This window comes from Perna viridis, chromosome 1 (assembly GCF_037379345.1).
Source record: "Perna viridis isolate PV_CMFRI_1.1 ecotype Kerala chromosome 1, ASM3737934v1, whole genome shotgun sequence".
Taxonomy (NCBI): domain Eukaryota; kingdom Metazoa; phylum Mollusca; class Bivalvia; order Mytilida; family Mytilidae; genus Perna; species Perna viridis.
This window is the reverse complement of record NC_142445.1, coordinates 72,462,506-72,479,381: the sequence shown is the minus strand read 5'-3', so window position 1 is coordinate 72,479,381 and position 16,876 is coordinate 72,462,506. Positions and strand designations below refer to the sequence as shown.

Below are 16,876 nucleotides of genomic sequence, written 5' to 3'. Positions count from 1 at the left end.
TAAACATTGACTAATTTATTGAAGTGTTATGATATCACAGGCAGATATAATAAAGCACTTGTCTCGAATAAAGTATCCATAAGTATTGCATCTAACTTATTATTTACGTGTACGTATGACTAACGAAAATTATGCATACTCCTATCTTACTTAGCGCAATTAAAACCATCACTCACACAACTAATCAAACACACCGCTCATCATTACACAACTAATCAAACACACCGCTCGTCATTACACAACTGATCAAACACATCGCTCAGCATTACAAAATTAATGAAACACACTGTTTATCATTACTAATCAGATTTTATATGTTGAAATGTAAAGTCAAAACTGAACCCGTTTCGAAATGGTTTCTTGTATTTACATAAAAATGCAAAATTCATTTGTAAAATAGAGATACTTGTAGAAAGTTTTATAATCTCTAATTTAATCATTATTTTAAATCGTCACTTATCTATCCACCATAATGATATGCTTTAGTCCTCAATAGAAACTGTATGTGTCTCTACATGTTGTATAAGTATTTAGGTCAAAATAGGCTACATATTTCAGAGTAAGAGTTCAAATAGTGTATTATATATATGTATCTGAGCATGTAGATACACGAAGGACTGGCTCACATTAGACTACATGTTTTGGAGTTGGGGTTGAGATACAAAAGGGTATCTGAACTTGGCCTTACAACTGTAGCTGGTTCTACCTTATTAAGAAGAAGTTTGTCTTTTGGACCATTGCTAATAGCTGATGGGGGACGCGAGGAACCGTGGACAGAACCAGTAGATATTTTGTCCCAAGAACGAGACATACGGCCATCAATCTCTAACGATTCATTCATCTGTCGGCTACCTAAGTGTTGAATAACTGCCTCAGCATCATCTACCGCTGGATCTATGATGACGTAAGATGCGACAGTTCCATCTTCACAGCCTGCGATTAAAGTCCTCTCGTTTGGACACAGTTTAAGTGTACACAATTTTGAGTGCACGTCACAGGTAGCAATGCACCTACCATCTCGAATTCTTATGACGTATAATTTTGTTTCATCATAAAAAACAACTTGAGTGCCGTTTAGTGCCATTAGTGATGGAGGAACATCTAAGTCTGTCAACTTTCCTATATATTCTTGTTGAATTATATCGAAGATATTTGAATGGTGGTCCAAACAGAAGGAGTAATCCTCAGAAAACAGGACCCCTGGGTCAATTCTCGGTTCATTTGGCATAAAAGGATAACAGACGCTTATAAGTGATCCACTACAGATATCTAACACTAGAAACCCTCGGCATATTCCTGAGTCATAATAGTTACAATTGATATCATCGTTTGACTCATACAATACCGCTATAGTGTACGGGTTGTTTTTACAGGGCATCACTCTAAGAATGGAACCAATGTTGACCGATCCTTCAAAGCTTTCTGGTGTGAAATAGGACACCTTCATGTCCTCTTCCATTGAAAACGTACAAATGGTTGGTGTATCATAGGCATTCTTTGCTTGAATGTGATTTTGTGCTGTAAGTACCACAAGATATTTATCATCATATGTCAGAAATGGCTTCTCCAGAACAAATTTCAGAGCTAAGGGATGGACATACTCGTGGAAAGCATCTCCGATAAATCGGAACATCGTTACAGAGTACGGAGCATGGAACTTGGTACTCTCTTGTGAGACAAAGAGTATGTACGACTCCATGTTTGGCGATATACAATAACCGATTGCATTTCCAAACTCTTTTATGATACGTCTCTCAGACATGTCCCAGAGTTTATTTGAAACGTCTCTTTTCTTGGTTGATGTAGAGACAAGTACATAGTTCCCACTGGGTGTGATAGCGAAGTCTCTGACATTACTTTCATGTGTGAGAAGATCTAACATGACACCACTGCACATGTCAATAACTCCAATTTCATCACTGGTTTTGCAGACAACGTATGCTATAGAGTTATCACTGGTGACCTTGACATCTACTATTGGTCCAGACAGTTTATCCAACATATCTACCTGGTTTACAGCATCTCCAATATTCCATACTTGAATTTCTGTCGATTCATCTAATTGTGTGACTACATGGCTACTTTTTTCACAAACCATAAGACGTGAAATGATTCCCACGGGAGCTTGTATAGTCGTAATGAGATTTCCGGTAGATATTTGCCACAAGTAAATATTACGGAATATTGTACCAATGACAAACTTACCATCTCTAGAAAATTCAGCTTGTTTGTAATACAACTCTATGTAGTTGATACGTTTTGGCAGTTTGAATTCCTTTGGGACATCTTTTGGTCGTGGAAACCGAGCTATGACTTTCTCACTTGACCTGCCATAAACAACGATGGTGTTCAGACCACGAATAAGAATCACGTCATCGGTTGGCGATATACGTAAACTTTGGAGTCGGTCATTAGGCATGTCTTCGTCCAGAACAGTTTTGTACACCATTTCCACAGTGCCTCGGTGTAAGTGAATAATGGTTAGTTTGGTCTCAGAGTCATTGCAGAGGTATGCCCGGCAACCGTCCTTGGTAAATGCCATTGATATAGGACGATGGGCGATAGCCAGTGTGTAGATATGTTCTAACGAATACAAGTCGTACGACAGTAAAAACTCGTTGGAATTACAGAAAACAAACTGTCCATCATTGGTAATTCTACAAATGTCTGAACGACCATCAAGACAAATTATCTGAAGAAATTGACACGTATCGATATCAGCAATACACAAGTAACTGACATCAGTTGTGACAATAACACATAGTCTATCGTTAGTTAAACAAATGTCACTAATTTTGTACTTCTCTTTTGGCTTCAGATCAATGTTGTTTAAGACTATCAACTGACCAACGTACTCTCCTGTGTCTGACTTGTGTACTTTAATTGCCTTTTGGGTGACATGATCAACAACCAGAAATTTTAAACCATTTGGAGTAACATACAGACCACCATTAGATGTAAAAATTGTTTTCTTCGTTTCACCTGTCGTCATTTCAAAAACATTTATATACGGCGAATCTCGATGTTTGGTCAACAAAAACTTCTCGTCCTGTAGGAAGCGGAAATAATCACAAGGCATCTCAGTAGTAAATGTAAAGTGAAGAGAGCTTCCGGGGACTTGGAGGTAGGAAAAGTTTGGCACCAAAGAGCAGTGTTTCAATCCAGCAGTGTCACACTGTTGTACTAATGCACGGATGTTTGGAAGACTTTTGTAATAGGGTAAGAGATGACCTGATATTTCTGGAGCCAAGTTGTTTATGTCTGCTTCTATAGTAGATTCAGCTACACGAAGTGCTTCCTCAACTAGCATTGCCTCTACTCCAGGGTTCAAAGCAAAGTCAGAAAATATATGCTGAAGAGACAATGCTTTTGTCTTGTTATAAATCCATTCGTAATTAAACAGAACAAGTTTATTTAATTCGTCGAATCTTTCTGCTTTGTACAAAAGTCTTGGTACTTGATCATACATCCGTCGATTGAACTTAACTGGGCTATCTCCAAGCTGGAATGTTAGAGGCTGTGTAGGTACATAACGTTCACCTGTGGTGCCTGAGGATTTCACCACAGCGTCATACTCCGGTGATATAGAAGATATTGGTTTCGGTTTCCTGGCCCAGGTACCAAGAAAATAATCTGCCAACATGGAATGAATTGACTTGATTACGTTTGGCTCTTGCAGATATCTCTCATGTACAACTTCTTGGAACAATTCATGTCGCCAATAATAAAAGGTTATACCATTGGTAATTCTTTCTAAAAGAAATGTGTTTATAGACTCCTTAAGTCTGAGCCATTTTATGTACGGAATACGTCTCGTTGGTGGATGGTAAGATGTGTAGATTGAATTGAGTACATCATCGTCCAGAGACAGAAGATCTTCCATTTCCATGTCGCCTAACCCTGTGATTGAAGCTACCATGTAACTCATAGCTCTTGACACTAGAACAGAACCATGTTCCTTTTCTAATGCATCAAAGAACAAATGAAGAGCATCCCTAGTATTCCTTGGTAGCAGTCCTATCTCAAATTTATCTGTCGATCTCAAGTGACGAGCGTTCTCTGCACACAGACTGACAAACAAAGGACAAGAGTGTTTATTGAATGCTTCTCGGAATACTGTCTTCTGAGATTCTGAGATTTTACGACCATGTCTAAACAAAAAGAAGTCCATCATAAGCTGACAAGAGTGAATGTCTAGTGTTTCCAAGTCCAGATATGACGACTGGTCAATCAGTATATCTTTCTGAAGCTTACATAAAATCTCGTTTGAAGATGAATCAGTGGTAAGTATACATTTAACGTTATCTTCTAGTGTTACAGGTAACCATGACATTTGATGAGCATTATAATCTTTAGATATATTCTCTACACCATCAACAAGCAGTACTAAAAGTACATCTTTCGGGATAAGTTCAAGTAAATGCAGAAAGAATTTGTGGAGATCTTTGAAATCTGAGGGAAGGTCGTCACAGCTTTGATCAAGAGCCTGAAGGATTTGGCAGCAAACACTGGTTAACAACTGTCTCAAGTCAGAACTCCTAGACGTATATCCAACATACCGTATAACATTTAACACTTTCTGTTGAAATATTTCTGGTATCTACAAATGCAGGAATTATAATGTCAAAACAATTTAAAGGCTTTTAATGCTGCATACAGTCAAAAATCTCTAGTTACAAAAATAAATGTGAACATTAAAAACCAAAGGAAAGAAATAGAAACTGGACACTCCAGTAACAAGACCGATGTCTTTAGGACTGACACTCCAGTAACAAGACCGATGTCTTTAGGATCAACACTCCAGTAACAAGACCGATAGGGGTGTCATCACATTTTAGATGTACAGAGAGTGTTTTACGGTCTAGTCTGAGTTTTGTGAGTTTTGTTTGTTTGTTTGGTTTTTTTTTTTTTACTGTAGCATGTATATCAAGATTAGTCATATATCTCCTGTAACCTAGGAGCCTCAGTAATATTTTCGTTCCACATGTTTCTTTCAAATATAACCCCGGGTCACCGGTGTCTTTTGATATGACGTGATTTATTTGTTTTTATACGTTATCATATTCGAATTTGAGAGAAAAAGTTTAACTTTTTCTTCCAAATTACTTTGCCTCTTTTCGATACAAATGTACAAAAATTAAGTTAATATAATTTTAATTCATTGTTTCTATTTTATTTCACATGCGGCAATTTACTCATATAATGTGCATATCAATGGCTGGCGTCTTTTAGCGATCCTTTGGTCCTTTAAATTATTGACCAGGAAGCCAGATTTATATCCCCTGCCTTATATTATGTGTTGCTGTAATGGCGCTTAAGTATAGGTGTTTTAACAATTTAAAAAAGAAATGTTGGAACAACAACCTTTAAGCCCCCGCACCTGCGTATAGAGCTTTCATTAACAACTCATACGTAATGCCATAGCTTGCCGTTACTACGCAGACTTTTGTATCGCGCTACACTTCTTACAATTAGGATTCTGGAACAGGGATATGTTGCTATAAGATCGATGTCATTACTACAGAAGTTTTATGGTCGTCATCATGAACTCTTGGATCGTTACGGTGTGTCCATCTGCACCGCGAGAACCGATTTGTTTAACGTGTCATAGTTTTCCCTTTTCTCTTCCATCTACCCGGACTTGACTTTTTATAAGCAGCTCGGTTGGTGTTTCTAGAGAAAAGCAGATGACGCTAACCCTACCGGTGCACCTGATCCATGCTCCCAGTTTTATTGGAGTCCGAGTAGCTACACTTTTGTTGCTTTGTACGCATTATTTTGGTTATGTTATGTTCTTTGTTGTGCGTGTGTCTGTTTTCCATGTTTGGTCTTTGTCCCTTGATTACATTCTTTTGATTTTCGCTTGAATCTTGGTTCCCTTGATTATTCTTAAAAGTGGGTAAATCTGCAAACCGAAAAGTCATTTCAAAGAGCATCTTCCTTAACGATGTGAAACATAGTCAGAAATCTGATTTAATACAAACATTACAGGTACAATACGGTGGATTTAATCTCGCTCAGGAGTTAAGATGCATCAAAACTCAGATCCAATCAAAAGAGTCAGAAGAGTAACGTTCACAAAGTTTTCCGATCGCCTCACAATCACAAGCCCAGTACAGCTAGCGGTGCAATAGAATAAAGTTCACAAGGTGGTTATCAAAACCCAATCATACAAAATTTGAACAAAATCTGATCAGCAGATGCAGACCATTACTTAACATCTTCGTTGTATTACGGCAGGAACGAAAAATGATATAATTTTTGACATTTTCTTGCTGTCGTATAAAACCAAATTATCGTCTTGAAAATATATTTAAACTAGTTAGAACTTACTTCAGTGCACAATTTAGAAATTAATGTGCTTTTTCCGGAACCATGTGACCCATGGACGATTACTGGATGTTTGACGTTCCCTTGTAGATATTTTTTAAGAGTATTCAGCTCCTCTAAACGAATACAGAAGTCCTCTGCAAGGTCCCTACATCGTATTATGTGAGCTAATGCCTCCTCACAAATTTCCGGAGACACGTCAATAAGAGATTTTGGAGCTTCCTGGTCAATAAGGGCAATCATTTTCTCTTTAAAATGAGAAGACAATGATTGTAAATAATCCTTGTGTAATTCTGGATCAATTACATCATCATAACGCCATAGCACATCAAATGAGGCTGTGTTGTTTTCTGTAACTAGGTTTCTCAGTCTATTGGACATTTTGTTGAGAAGATGGCCAGCGACATTGTCAATTTCGTATTCGTCTGTTTTGTCATTGAAAATGATTTCAGTGAAAGTCGGTGCTTTAGGATCATCAATGTAGTTGGTTAAATCTACTATCTTCCTCAATAAAACAATTCCAACGTTCGATGGACATGTGCTTTCTTCAATCCCAATTTGTGTTTGGCTTTCAAAATCTGTCATAAAAGAAAATAAAATAAATACATCGCAACAATAAGTAGATTGATTAGTATAGTTTATAAATGGCATCTTCATAGGTGATTAAGGTATTCTATAATTGGCATCGCCACCGATGATTTAGAGATTTATAAGTGACATCGCCACTGAAGATTAAGATATTTTATAAATGGCATATCCGCCGAAGTTTAAAATTGTTCTCGGATTTAAAATGAAGCTTTTCTAACAATACAGCTGTAAACACATCAAGCTTCTTTCGAACTTCTCGAGTAATCAAGGGAACCAAGATTATAGCGGTAATCAAAAGAATGTAATCCAGGGACAAAGACCAGACATGGAAAACAGACATACACAACAAAGAACATAAAGTAACTAAAATCATACATACAAAGTAACAAAAGCAAATGAGCAACTCCGTCTACACTAAAAACTAGGAGCATGCACCGGTAGGGTAAGCGTCCTCTGCTTTTCTAGAAACACCCGCCGAGTTGCTCATAAAAAGTCAAGTCCGGGGTAGACAAACGAGGAAAGGAAAACCATAACCCGTTGAATAAATCAGTTTTCATGGTGCAGATGGATACACCATAACGATTCACGAGTTCAAAATGACGACCATAAAATTTCTGTAGTGATGACTTCAATCTTGTAGCAACATAAACATGTTCCAGAAGCCTATCTGTTAGAGTTATAGCGCGATACAAAAAGTATGATTTGTGATATGAACACTCCATACGTAGGTGCTGAAGTGATGTTGCCACAGATGAAAGGAAAGTTGACAATTCTGAATGAAAAGTCATCACGTTTGTCGTAAAGTTTGGTCAAAAGTTTTCCTTTACCATCGATTTCTAAGTGTAGGTCAAGATATGCGGCTGATTTCACAGTGTCTGTAGTATTCTTTATCTCAAGTTCTTTGGGGTAGATGCGATGTATCAAATCCCCGAAATTAGGATGGTTTAAAGATAATACGTCACCTTTATAGCGGAAACTGAGATTAAAGGATCTAGCCAACGATATTCTTTCTTTCGGATCAGATCAGCTACAAATTAAGCCTCATAAGAATGAAGGAATAGGTCATCAAGTAACGGACCACAATTTGTACCGTTTTCCGTTGTTGAAAAACACGTCCACCACACTGGACAAATATGTTGTCGATTAAAAATTTCAGCATTTTGTAAACATCTTTCTCTGTTTATTTGAAAGATGATTTGGAATTATTTCTTACAAAGTATGAGGAATCTCTACCAAGAACTATACATTTATATCTAGGTGTACCACCTTTTTGGAATAACAACGAGGTATAATGTTTTTAAGTCGGAATTTTAACTGAGTATGGGGAATAGAAGTATACAGTGTGGAAAAATCGTAAGTTTTAATGCTATTATATTCAGATAATAGCCTTGAACTGATTGTCACCAAAAGAATTTTTCAAGATCCACATTGAATTAATACCACTACGGGAGTAACAAGTGTTGTGGTAGGACTGCAGACCTCTTCGACAGTTGTGAGTAAAGAAGTTAAACGTTCTGAAAGAGGTTTGGTGCTATACATTTTGCATATCCAGCTATAAAACCTTGTTTGTATAGATTCTTGTGGAGTTTAGGTCTCACTAACCACTTCCGGGTCAAATGGCCACCCCCTATGTAGTACCAAAAAAACTCTGAACCTAGACATATGCATTGTAAGTGCATTATTTGTGTGTATTATGATTAAAAGTTGTCAAAATAAAGCTGAGAATGTGTACTTTAAAATGATGTATGCGATCAACAACAAATGTGTATGAATATGGTTTACATGTGTGAGTAATTTGCCTCCATGCTGTCAGTTAGCAGAAAAGGTAAAAATGTGGATTTTCAGTATTATTTATTCAAGTAAATTTTCTGAAGAATTTCTAATATCATCGTACCATTAGCATAATGATTTTGAAAGCCTTATTTTCCCAGCTTTGCAATGGTATGCAACTTTAAGATGTCATTTGTCCTGGGAATTCACAGTGAAACTTTGAAAATTACATTTTTAACATGTAAAGTAATGGAAACATTAGAAGTGGTTAGTGAGACTTTAGGATTCCAGTACATAGGCGGTAAATCACAATCATCGTCCCTGGTAGCGAAACCAAAAGAGGATAGCACAGATTTATAGTTTTCCACAATCTCTTCTGTGGAGAGTGTGGTAGCAGTATAGGTCTTATCACTGCTATTATTTTCGACGTCTACCTCTGATAATAAACATTGGATGTAAAGCGTTTTGTAGACAAAAACAATGTTAACATTGGATGTAAAGCGTTTTGTAGACAAAAACAATGTTGTTTTGGGCTTTGTCTCCTGCTATGATAGCATATTTGTCATGTATAGTAGACTATGGTTTTGCTACATCGGGGTCTTTGAAAACTGATGTAGCCATGGCACTCATTGACCTACTTAAAACTTTCATTCGTGTCAAAATTAAAGACATGGCCTTTAACCACTCTGACAGAAAATCAACGTCTTCTTGTTCTCGTTTTATCCATTTTCTTGCATAGTCCTCCAAGGCATCCATAACAACTTTAAAGTTATAATTCCAATTTATGGAGCGTGGTTCACGGTACTTGGGACCTTTAGAAAGGATATAACGCGGAGATTCGTTTTCGGTGATGGTTAAATCTCCCGTAACGACGTGACCAGAAGAACTATATTTGAATGGAAAGTTTTTGCAAGAACAGTCAGGTGGTTTAGCCTTGAAGTCCTCAATCTCGAGGTTCTGCAATAGCCTTTTATGATTGAAAATTTGGGATGCAATGGGTGAAGTATAGGAATATGAAATAATTGGTATGGATTTGTCAATGAAATATGGGGGAATTTTGTTGGTAACGTTTTTGTGATGGTGGATTTTAGCCAAGTTAATTGCATCAATACCTTTGTTGACAAACGGTTGTGGAAGAAATGATCGTTTTTCTTCATCTTGACTTTTCACACAAACTGGTTTAAAGAGTCTGTGGAAACCAATATCCAAAATGATGGCAACAAGTCTGCATAATGATGAGGTGGGGTCAGGAGTGTCAAGACTTGGTTTGTAAACGGAGTGTAGTAGAGTGAGAAGTATAGAATAAAGTTTGATTCTAATGTGATGAAGTCCAAGAGGTTTTTGTATGAAAGGAAAGAGACCATCTATGGAGACATCATGTAACTTAGGTGACGTATAGTAACGATGGCCATGACTCCTTTCCCGTCTTGGTTTTTTGTTAAATAAATTCATCACATTTATGCTATTGTTATATTGGCTTGAAAGGTTTTTTTATACTTTTGATGTTGTCATTGCATCCGTAAAATCTTTCGAAATTCTCGAGCACCTTTCAGCCAATCTGCAAACGTCAAATAGGTTGTCATTCATTGCTTCTCGACATTGCATGATATGAGAAGCAAAGACCATTTGACTGGGTTTGCAGGCAATTTAACTGGATTGTTTGGCAAGCAATTTCAGCGGGAAATGGACGTTATAGAGGAATATTTAATAGAGGAATATCTAAGAACAACCCAATAATTTACCTTGTAGAATTTTACCTGTAGCAATATTTTTTCTCAAGACTTAGGATCCACATTATCTTTTAATTTATTTGTGGTGTATATTCAATTTGTTTTTCACGCCTATTATATGTAACGGGACTTAACAGTTAATTGTTGTCATTACTGTGCAAGTTCTAATGAAATTATCGTTCACGCGTTTTTGAAATCTTCTGAAATGTCCAACTATTCTGCAAAGGTATAAACGAATTATTGTTGGATCCGTTGCGTTTTATTAGTATCGGCATCTATCAATCTTTCCAAGTAAAATATTAATTAACATTGATATTACCTACCTGACATTGTATATTTGTGCTTAGTGTCAGCATCAATTAGTCCCTCTAAATAGCAAAACTCTGCTCCTTTGTTCATCAATCGTTTCATTTCATGTTCAGTCACTTTCCACTCCTTTAAAGCCGTCTTTTTCTTTTCTTCATTTTCCTGTTATTCATGAAATAATATAATAAACTTGATACCGCAAAACAGTTATTACGTCTATTTAAATACATTATTTTTTTTTATTTATTATAACACATTGAAGTAAGAAAAAACGTACCGATATTATATCCGGGAGAACTGATGCGACATCTTGTAGCACATAGACCGGAGCTATGGAGTTATTGTCCCTGATGTACCATTTGTCCAGAACCGGAGCCGTTCGAGTTTCTCGGCCTTTATGTTTGTGTAGAACCATTCTAATTAGATCGTATTCTTCCGCTGGGATAGATGTCTGTAGAAATTTATTACCATATCGCTGTCCTATTAAGGCCTGTAAAATCATTTTTGTTCTTCAGTGATTTGCATCCTTGACTTGTGAGGAAAGTTTCACACAAAATTCAGTTTCTCTATGTAAAAAAAATCTACATCAACTGTAGAATTCAGAAAATGTGTTTAAAGTATTCTTGAATTCATTTAAATGGGAACGAGAAGAAAGCAGGGTGTTTTTTTTTATCCAGTTTTTAAATTAAGTTTGAAACAGGCTGAATATATTAGCCTGCTAACACTTTTCAATATGAGAGTGTAATTTAAAGTTGGCGAGTTAGTAGACTAATGTCAGTTTTAAGTAAACATACCACAAATGTTGGTCCTGCAGTATATCGCTGACAACGTCTTATTTCTCGAAGTTTGAAGTCAATAAGAGTGTGGTCTGGTAGAATTCGATCTCCCGGGATTCCCCAATCAATATCCACGATCTGCAATTACCATTGTTAAATACATAAGAAATAAAAACGAATAGGAATACTTTTAAAACTAAAGGCTTTGAAAAGCCTGAATGGGAATTATGACTGGACAAGAATTAATATGGACGGAGCGTCAGCGATGTCTTATATATGTAGAATGTAAGACCAGAACTATGAATGGCTAAAAATATTCAAACTGCTCCATGAGAAGAAAACAGGTTTTAATACTGGCGCCAGATCAACTAACATCGTTTCCGATTTGCAACAGATGTTATTATTTGATTTGATTGGACGTAAGCCTTCTTGGTATGTTTTGAAAAGACGTCAGTTTTCGGCGGTATGATTCGTTCAGACAGTAGCCTACAGAGGTGTGATTCGACCAGACGTCAGCCTTCAGAAATATGATTCGTTTAGACGTTAGCCTACAGAGGTGTGATTCGATCAGACGTTAGCCTATAGAGGTGTGATTCGATCTGACGTTAGCCTACTGAGGTGTGATTCGATCATACGTTTGCCTTCTGAAGTATGATTCGTTTAGATGTTAGCCTACAGAGGTGCGATTCGATCATACGTCAGCCTTCGGGGGTATAATTTGTTTAAATGTTAGCTACAGGGAGGTATGATTTATATAGACGTTTGTATACTGAGAGGTATAATTTGCTTAGATTGTTTAGATGTTAGCTACAGAGAGGTATGATTTGTATAGATGTTTGTGTACTGACATGTATGATTTGTTTAAATGTAAGCTACAGAGAGGTATGATTTGTATAGATGTTTGTATACTGAGAGGTATGATTTGTTGAAGTGTTAGCTACAGAGAAGTATGATTTGTATAGACGTTTGTATACTGAGAGGTATAATTTGTTCAGATGTTAGCTACAGAGAAGTGTATGATTTGTAAAGACGTTTGTATACTGAGAGGTATAATATGTTCAGATGTTAGCTACAGAGAGGTATGATTTGTAAAGACGTTTGTATACTGAGAGGTATAATTTGTTCAGATGTTAGCTACAGAGAGGTATGATTTGTAAAGACGTTTGTATACTGAGAGGTATAATTTGTTTGAATGTTAGCTACAGAGAGATTTGATTTGTAAAGACGTTTGTATACTGAGAGGTATAATTTAGAAATAATCCATGGCGGGGTAGATTTGTACTCATTATTACATGGGTACGGCATTTATATTCGATTATTTAACACCGAGCTACAGTGCTCAGGTGCTAAAGGTGGGGTTGTACCGACATATATTGTTTGACGATATGAAGACGTCATATTAGAATTTGTTTAGATGTAACGCTTTTGGAACGTTCACGTTTCCCGCATTAGCGTTCGTGTATCATTTATCGTGCGTTTACACATCGTTTTGCGTTCGTTTAAACGCATGATAGAAGCGTTCGTTTAAAACCTAACTTGCCACCTTGTAAGTTAGGAATTATTACAAGGTGACAGGTAAGAAATTACCACAAGGTTGAAAGTAATTCCTAACTTGTCACCTTGTAGTGATCCCTGATTTCTCATCTAGTAGTAATCCCTAACTCGCCACCGTGTGGCAATTCCTAATTTTTAGTATACCCTTATTTGCCACATTATAGTTACTCCAAAATCGTCACTCAGTAGTAATCCCGAAATTGTCACTTTGTAGTTATCCCTAACTGTGACCTTGTAGTCATCCCTTAATTGTCACCTTTTAGTTATCTCTAACTTGTCATCTTGTGGAAAATTCCTAACGTGTTAACTAATAGTAATCCCTAACTTGTCACCTTGTAGTGATCCCTAACTTGTCACCTTGTAGTGATCCCTAACCTGTCACCTAGTAGTAATCCCTAACTAGTCACCTTGTAGTGATTCCTAACCTGTCATCTAGTAGTAATCCCTAACTTGTCACCTTGTAGTGATCCCTAACCTGTCATCTAGTAGTAATCCCTAACTAGTCACCTTGTAGTGATCCCTAACCTGTCATCTAGTAGTAATCCCTAACTTGTCACCTTGTAGTAATCTCTAAATTGTCACCGTATAGCAACCCCTTACTTGTCACTATGTAGTTATCCTTGACTCGTCACCTGATAGTAATCCATTACTTGACACATTTAGTATACCAAAACGTGTCAATTTGTATTGATCCCTTACTTGCCCCCTTGTATTATACCGTAACTTGTCACCTTGTAGTAATCCCTAACTTGTCATCTAGTAGTTAGTAGATTTATACTAATGTTCTGTTCAGCTTTATATTTACTGAGGTTGCCTAGGTAAAAATAATTCTTTTTTGTTCTATTTTTCAATAAAAAGTACCAGCTTTGACAACTCAACTGATACAAGTAGGAGAAAGTTTCACACTTTGCAATGGATATATTACATGACCATTTCTGTCCCTACAGTAACACATTTACATGTAAATCTGAAACAGAACCTTAATTTGACAGCTTTCATTAATCCTACAGAGAAACTTCTTTGATGTTTGTTACTAATGTCCCCGTCTTACCTGAAATTCGATTCCATACTTTTGTCGACAGTATTCCCGGAGTTCTGGGTAGACATCTTTTACCAGAGTGTTTCTCTCTGTCACTGTGTCTATAAACGAACAAAACCGATAATCTATACGTTTGTTTCATATCACTAGTTCATATCAAATCGTCCATGGTGTGATAAGGACGATTGCTAGAATTTCCGCCATAACAGCAATTCCAAAGTAGTCATAGAAAAAGGTTGTGTAACTCGTAAATGTTGAATACTGCTAAATATCAACATGCTTTTTTGTAAGAACTTCATAACAAACTCACAGAGGCTCGTTTGATAAATAACTGAGTTGATATTTTCATTTTAAATTCTTTGATTTCCGCAAGAATCTTGGTTCTATTGATTACTCTTAAACCCCTAGAAGTATATCGCATACCTTACTACACACCCAGAACACACTTGGGGTAAAATATATGATATAATGAATGACATGTCAAAATCTTTATCATATGCCGTATCAACCCTCGAGCTATATCACCCCACGGGCCGGTTGCCCTTGGTGTGATATAGGAGTCATGGGTGATATGGCATGTGATACACATTTTTCTATATAATAGTCAGTATTTATTGATTTATCACCACAGTTATATTAGTATATATATCGTCAATGTACTCATTTGGTTTACAAGATAATGACTATCTCGCCGTAGGTGTAAGATAGATTTCCGCTAAATAGATGAAATATTATCGTTAAACAATCCTACTTTCGGGATTTTATACATCGCATCTACCCCAAAAGAACTTGAGATAAAGGATACTAAAGACACTGTGAAGTCAGCCTCGTATCTTGACCTACATATAGAGATCGGTGATAAAGGAAAACTATTGACCAAACTATACGACAAACGCGATGACTTTTCAATCCGTACTGTAAACTTTCCCTTCATCTATGACAATATCCCTTCAACACCTGTGTATGGAGTTTTCAAATCACAATTCATACGTTATGCCAGAGCTTGCCGTAACTACAAAGACTTTTTGAACCGCACTAGACTTATTACAATTAGGATAATGGAACAGAGTTATGTTGCTACAGGACTGAAGTCATCACTACAGAAGTTTTATGGTCGTCATCATGAAGTCGTGGATCGTTACGATGAATCCATCTACACCATGAAAACTGATTTGTTCAACGTGTCATAGTTTTCCTACACGTCTACCCTGGACTTGACTTTTTATGAGCAACTCGGCGGGTGTTTCTAGAAAAGCAGAGGACGCTTACCATACCGGTGCACCTGGTCCATGCTCCCAGTTTTTATTGGCGTCCGAGTTGCTTATTTACTTTCGTTACTTTGTATGTATTATTTTGGTTATTTTATGTACTTTGTGGGGTGTGTCTGTTTTCCATATCTCGTCTTTGTCCCTGCTTTACATTCTTTTGATTTCCGATAGAATTTTGGTTCCCTTGATTACCCTTCCACGGTATTTCGTAGAATAAATGTTCTCATTATCAGACGGATACATCGCCTATGTATTTTTATTGCATGTATTTCGATCTAGGATGTCACTTGTACAGAAAACTCTATGTAGAAGATATTTGATAACATTCATGCTTGGGAATATACTTTTAATCTATCAGATAAGTTTTATACTTTAAATTAGATATGTTAACAGTTTGATAAAATTCTTAAACAATTTCAATTAAATTCCCTCTCTAAACTTAATTTATATAATAGTCACATTTAAACATAGTTAATGTACTTCTTTATTTACTTTACTGTATCCGAGGAACTTTGTCCACCGACTATATATTGATGTAGTTAAAAATTGAGAGTATTTTATACTACAAAATACCTTTGACTCATTCAGACAATAGATATTTTTTATTGTCTTTTTTATAATCATTAAAAGTCTCCTTTTGTTGTAGTAAGGCGTGTATAACCGTGAGTTGACTGACCTTGTCCAGCAGAAGATAAGAAGACTCGTACTACTTTAGGTGGTATGATGGGTATCTCATATCCGTGCAGTTCCCCCGATAGTATCTCTTTTACCGGAAACTCTGTGCCATTAATTGATGTCGCCATGTTCTTGGGAGCAAGTCCCTGTGACAATTGCTCGTACAACTCCGCAATAATACACAAAACAAGTCGTACACAATGGAGAGATAATAACTTTACATCGCCGAGAATATGTCAACGACTGGTTAAATCGTTTGTTGCCAAGGACGCTCTAAATCGAATTTAAATGTCTCAGGTAGTAGCGACCTAATCAATCGACTTTCGGTAGTTTTGAATATTTGCCAAATAAATTTTAAGAAATTTAAATATACTTCACTTAAACGAAAAACATCAATACAGAACAAGTATAAAGCGGTTATCATATATACATACTACCTGCAGGTTTTGATAAATGAGATACTTTTCACGATCTATAAGAGATTTTATTATCGATCTTTCTTTTCATACCAGTAGTTGTTTTCTATATGGATCTCCAAATCCTTCACTTTTGTAGAAATTTATTGAAAGATAAGATTTATTTTCTGAAAGGCCTCCTTGAAAATTAAAAAAAAAATTGTATTGTTTTATTTTTTCCTTAGTAACTTAATTTCTTTTAGGTCATATTGGGTAACAATAACTGATCACTAATCATTGAATTAAAAGGTTTTACCTTTCTTTACTGTCACAAATAGATATAAATATTTCAAATAGATCAAATCTTCTATTCAGTTTAGTCTGTCCCGTTTTCAAATTGAATTTAACTAATACATGTACATGTATCTATGCCCATGTACCCCCT

The 16,876-nt window shown here is 36.3% G+C and overlaps 1 protein-coding gene across 1 annotated transcript; it reads right to left on the bottom strand.

Annotated features, from left to right (window-relative positions):
* LOC148630279 (NACHT and WD repeat domain-containing protein 2-like) lies at positions 1 to 16,528 on the bottom strand. The gene is made up of 7 exons (XM_088564599.1): positions 16,038 to 16,528; positions 14,106 to 14,194; positions 11,519 to 11,638; positions 11,002 to 11,214; positions 10,742 to 10,886; positions 6,334 to 6,908; positions 1 to 4,600 (listed from the first exon to the last, which is right to left on the bottom strand). Exons 1-7 carry the CDS (start codon positions 16,162 to 16,164, stop codon positions 623 to 625), a joined length of 5,247 nt encoding a protein of 1,748 aa, XP_088420725.1. The 5' UTR covers positions 16,165 to 16,528; the 3' UTR covers positions 1 to 622.
* Between the last annotated feature and the right edge of the window lie 348 nt (positions 16,529 to 16,876).

What these genes read in the sequence shown, in the direction of transcription:
- LOC148630279 (XM_088564599.1), bottom strand. Translation starts at nt 16,164, where the DNA reads ATGGCGACATCAATTAATGGCACAGAGTTTCCGGTAAAAGAGATACTA. An exon ending in CTTATCTTCTGCTGGACAAG is followed by an intron (nt 14,195 to 16,037) that starts GTCAGTCAACTC and finishes GTTCGTTTATAG; the next exon opens with ACACAGTGACAGAGAGAAAC. An exon ending in TTCTCCCGGATATAATATCG is followed by an intron (nt 10,887 to 11,001) that starts GTACGTTTTTTC and finishes CATGAATAACAG; the next exon opens with GAAAATGAAGAAAAGAAAAA.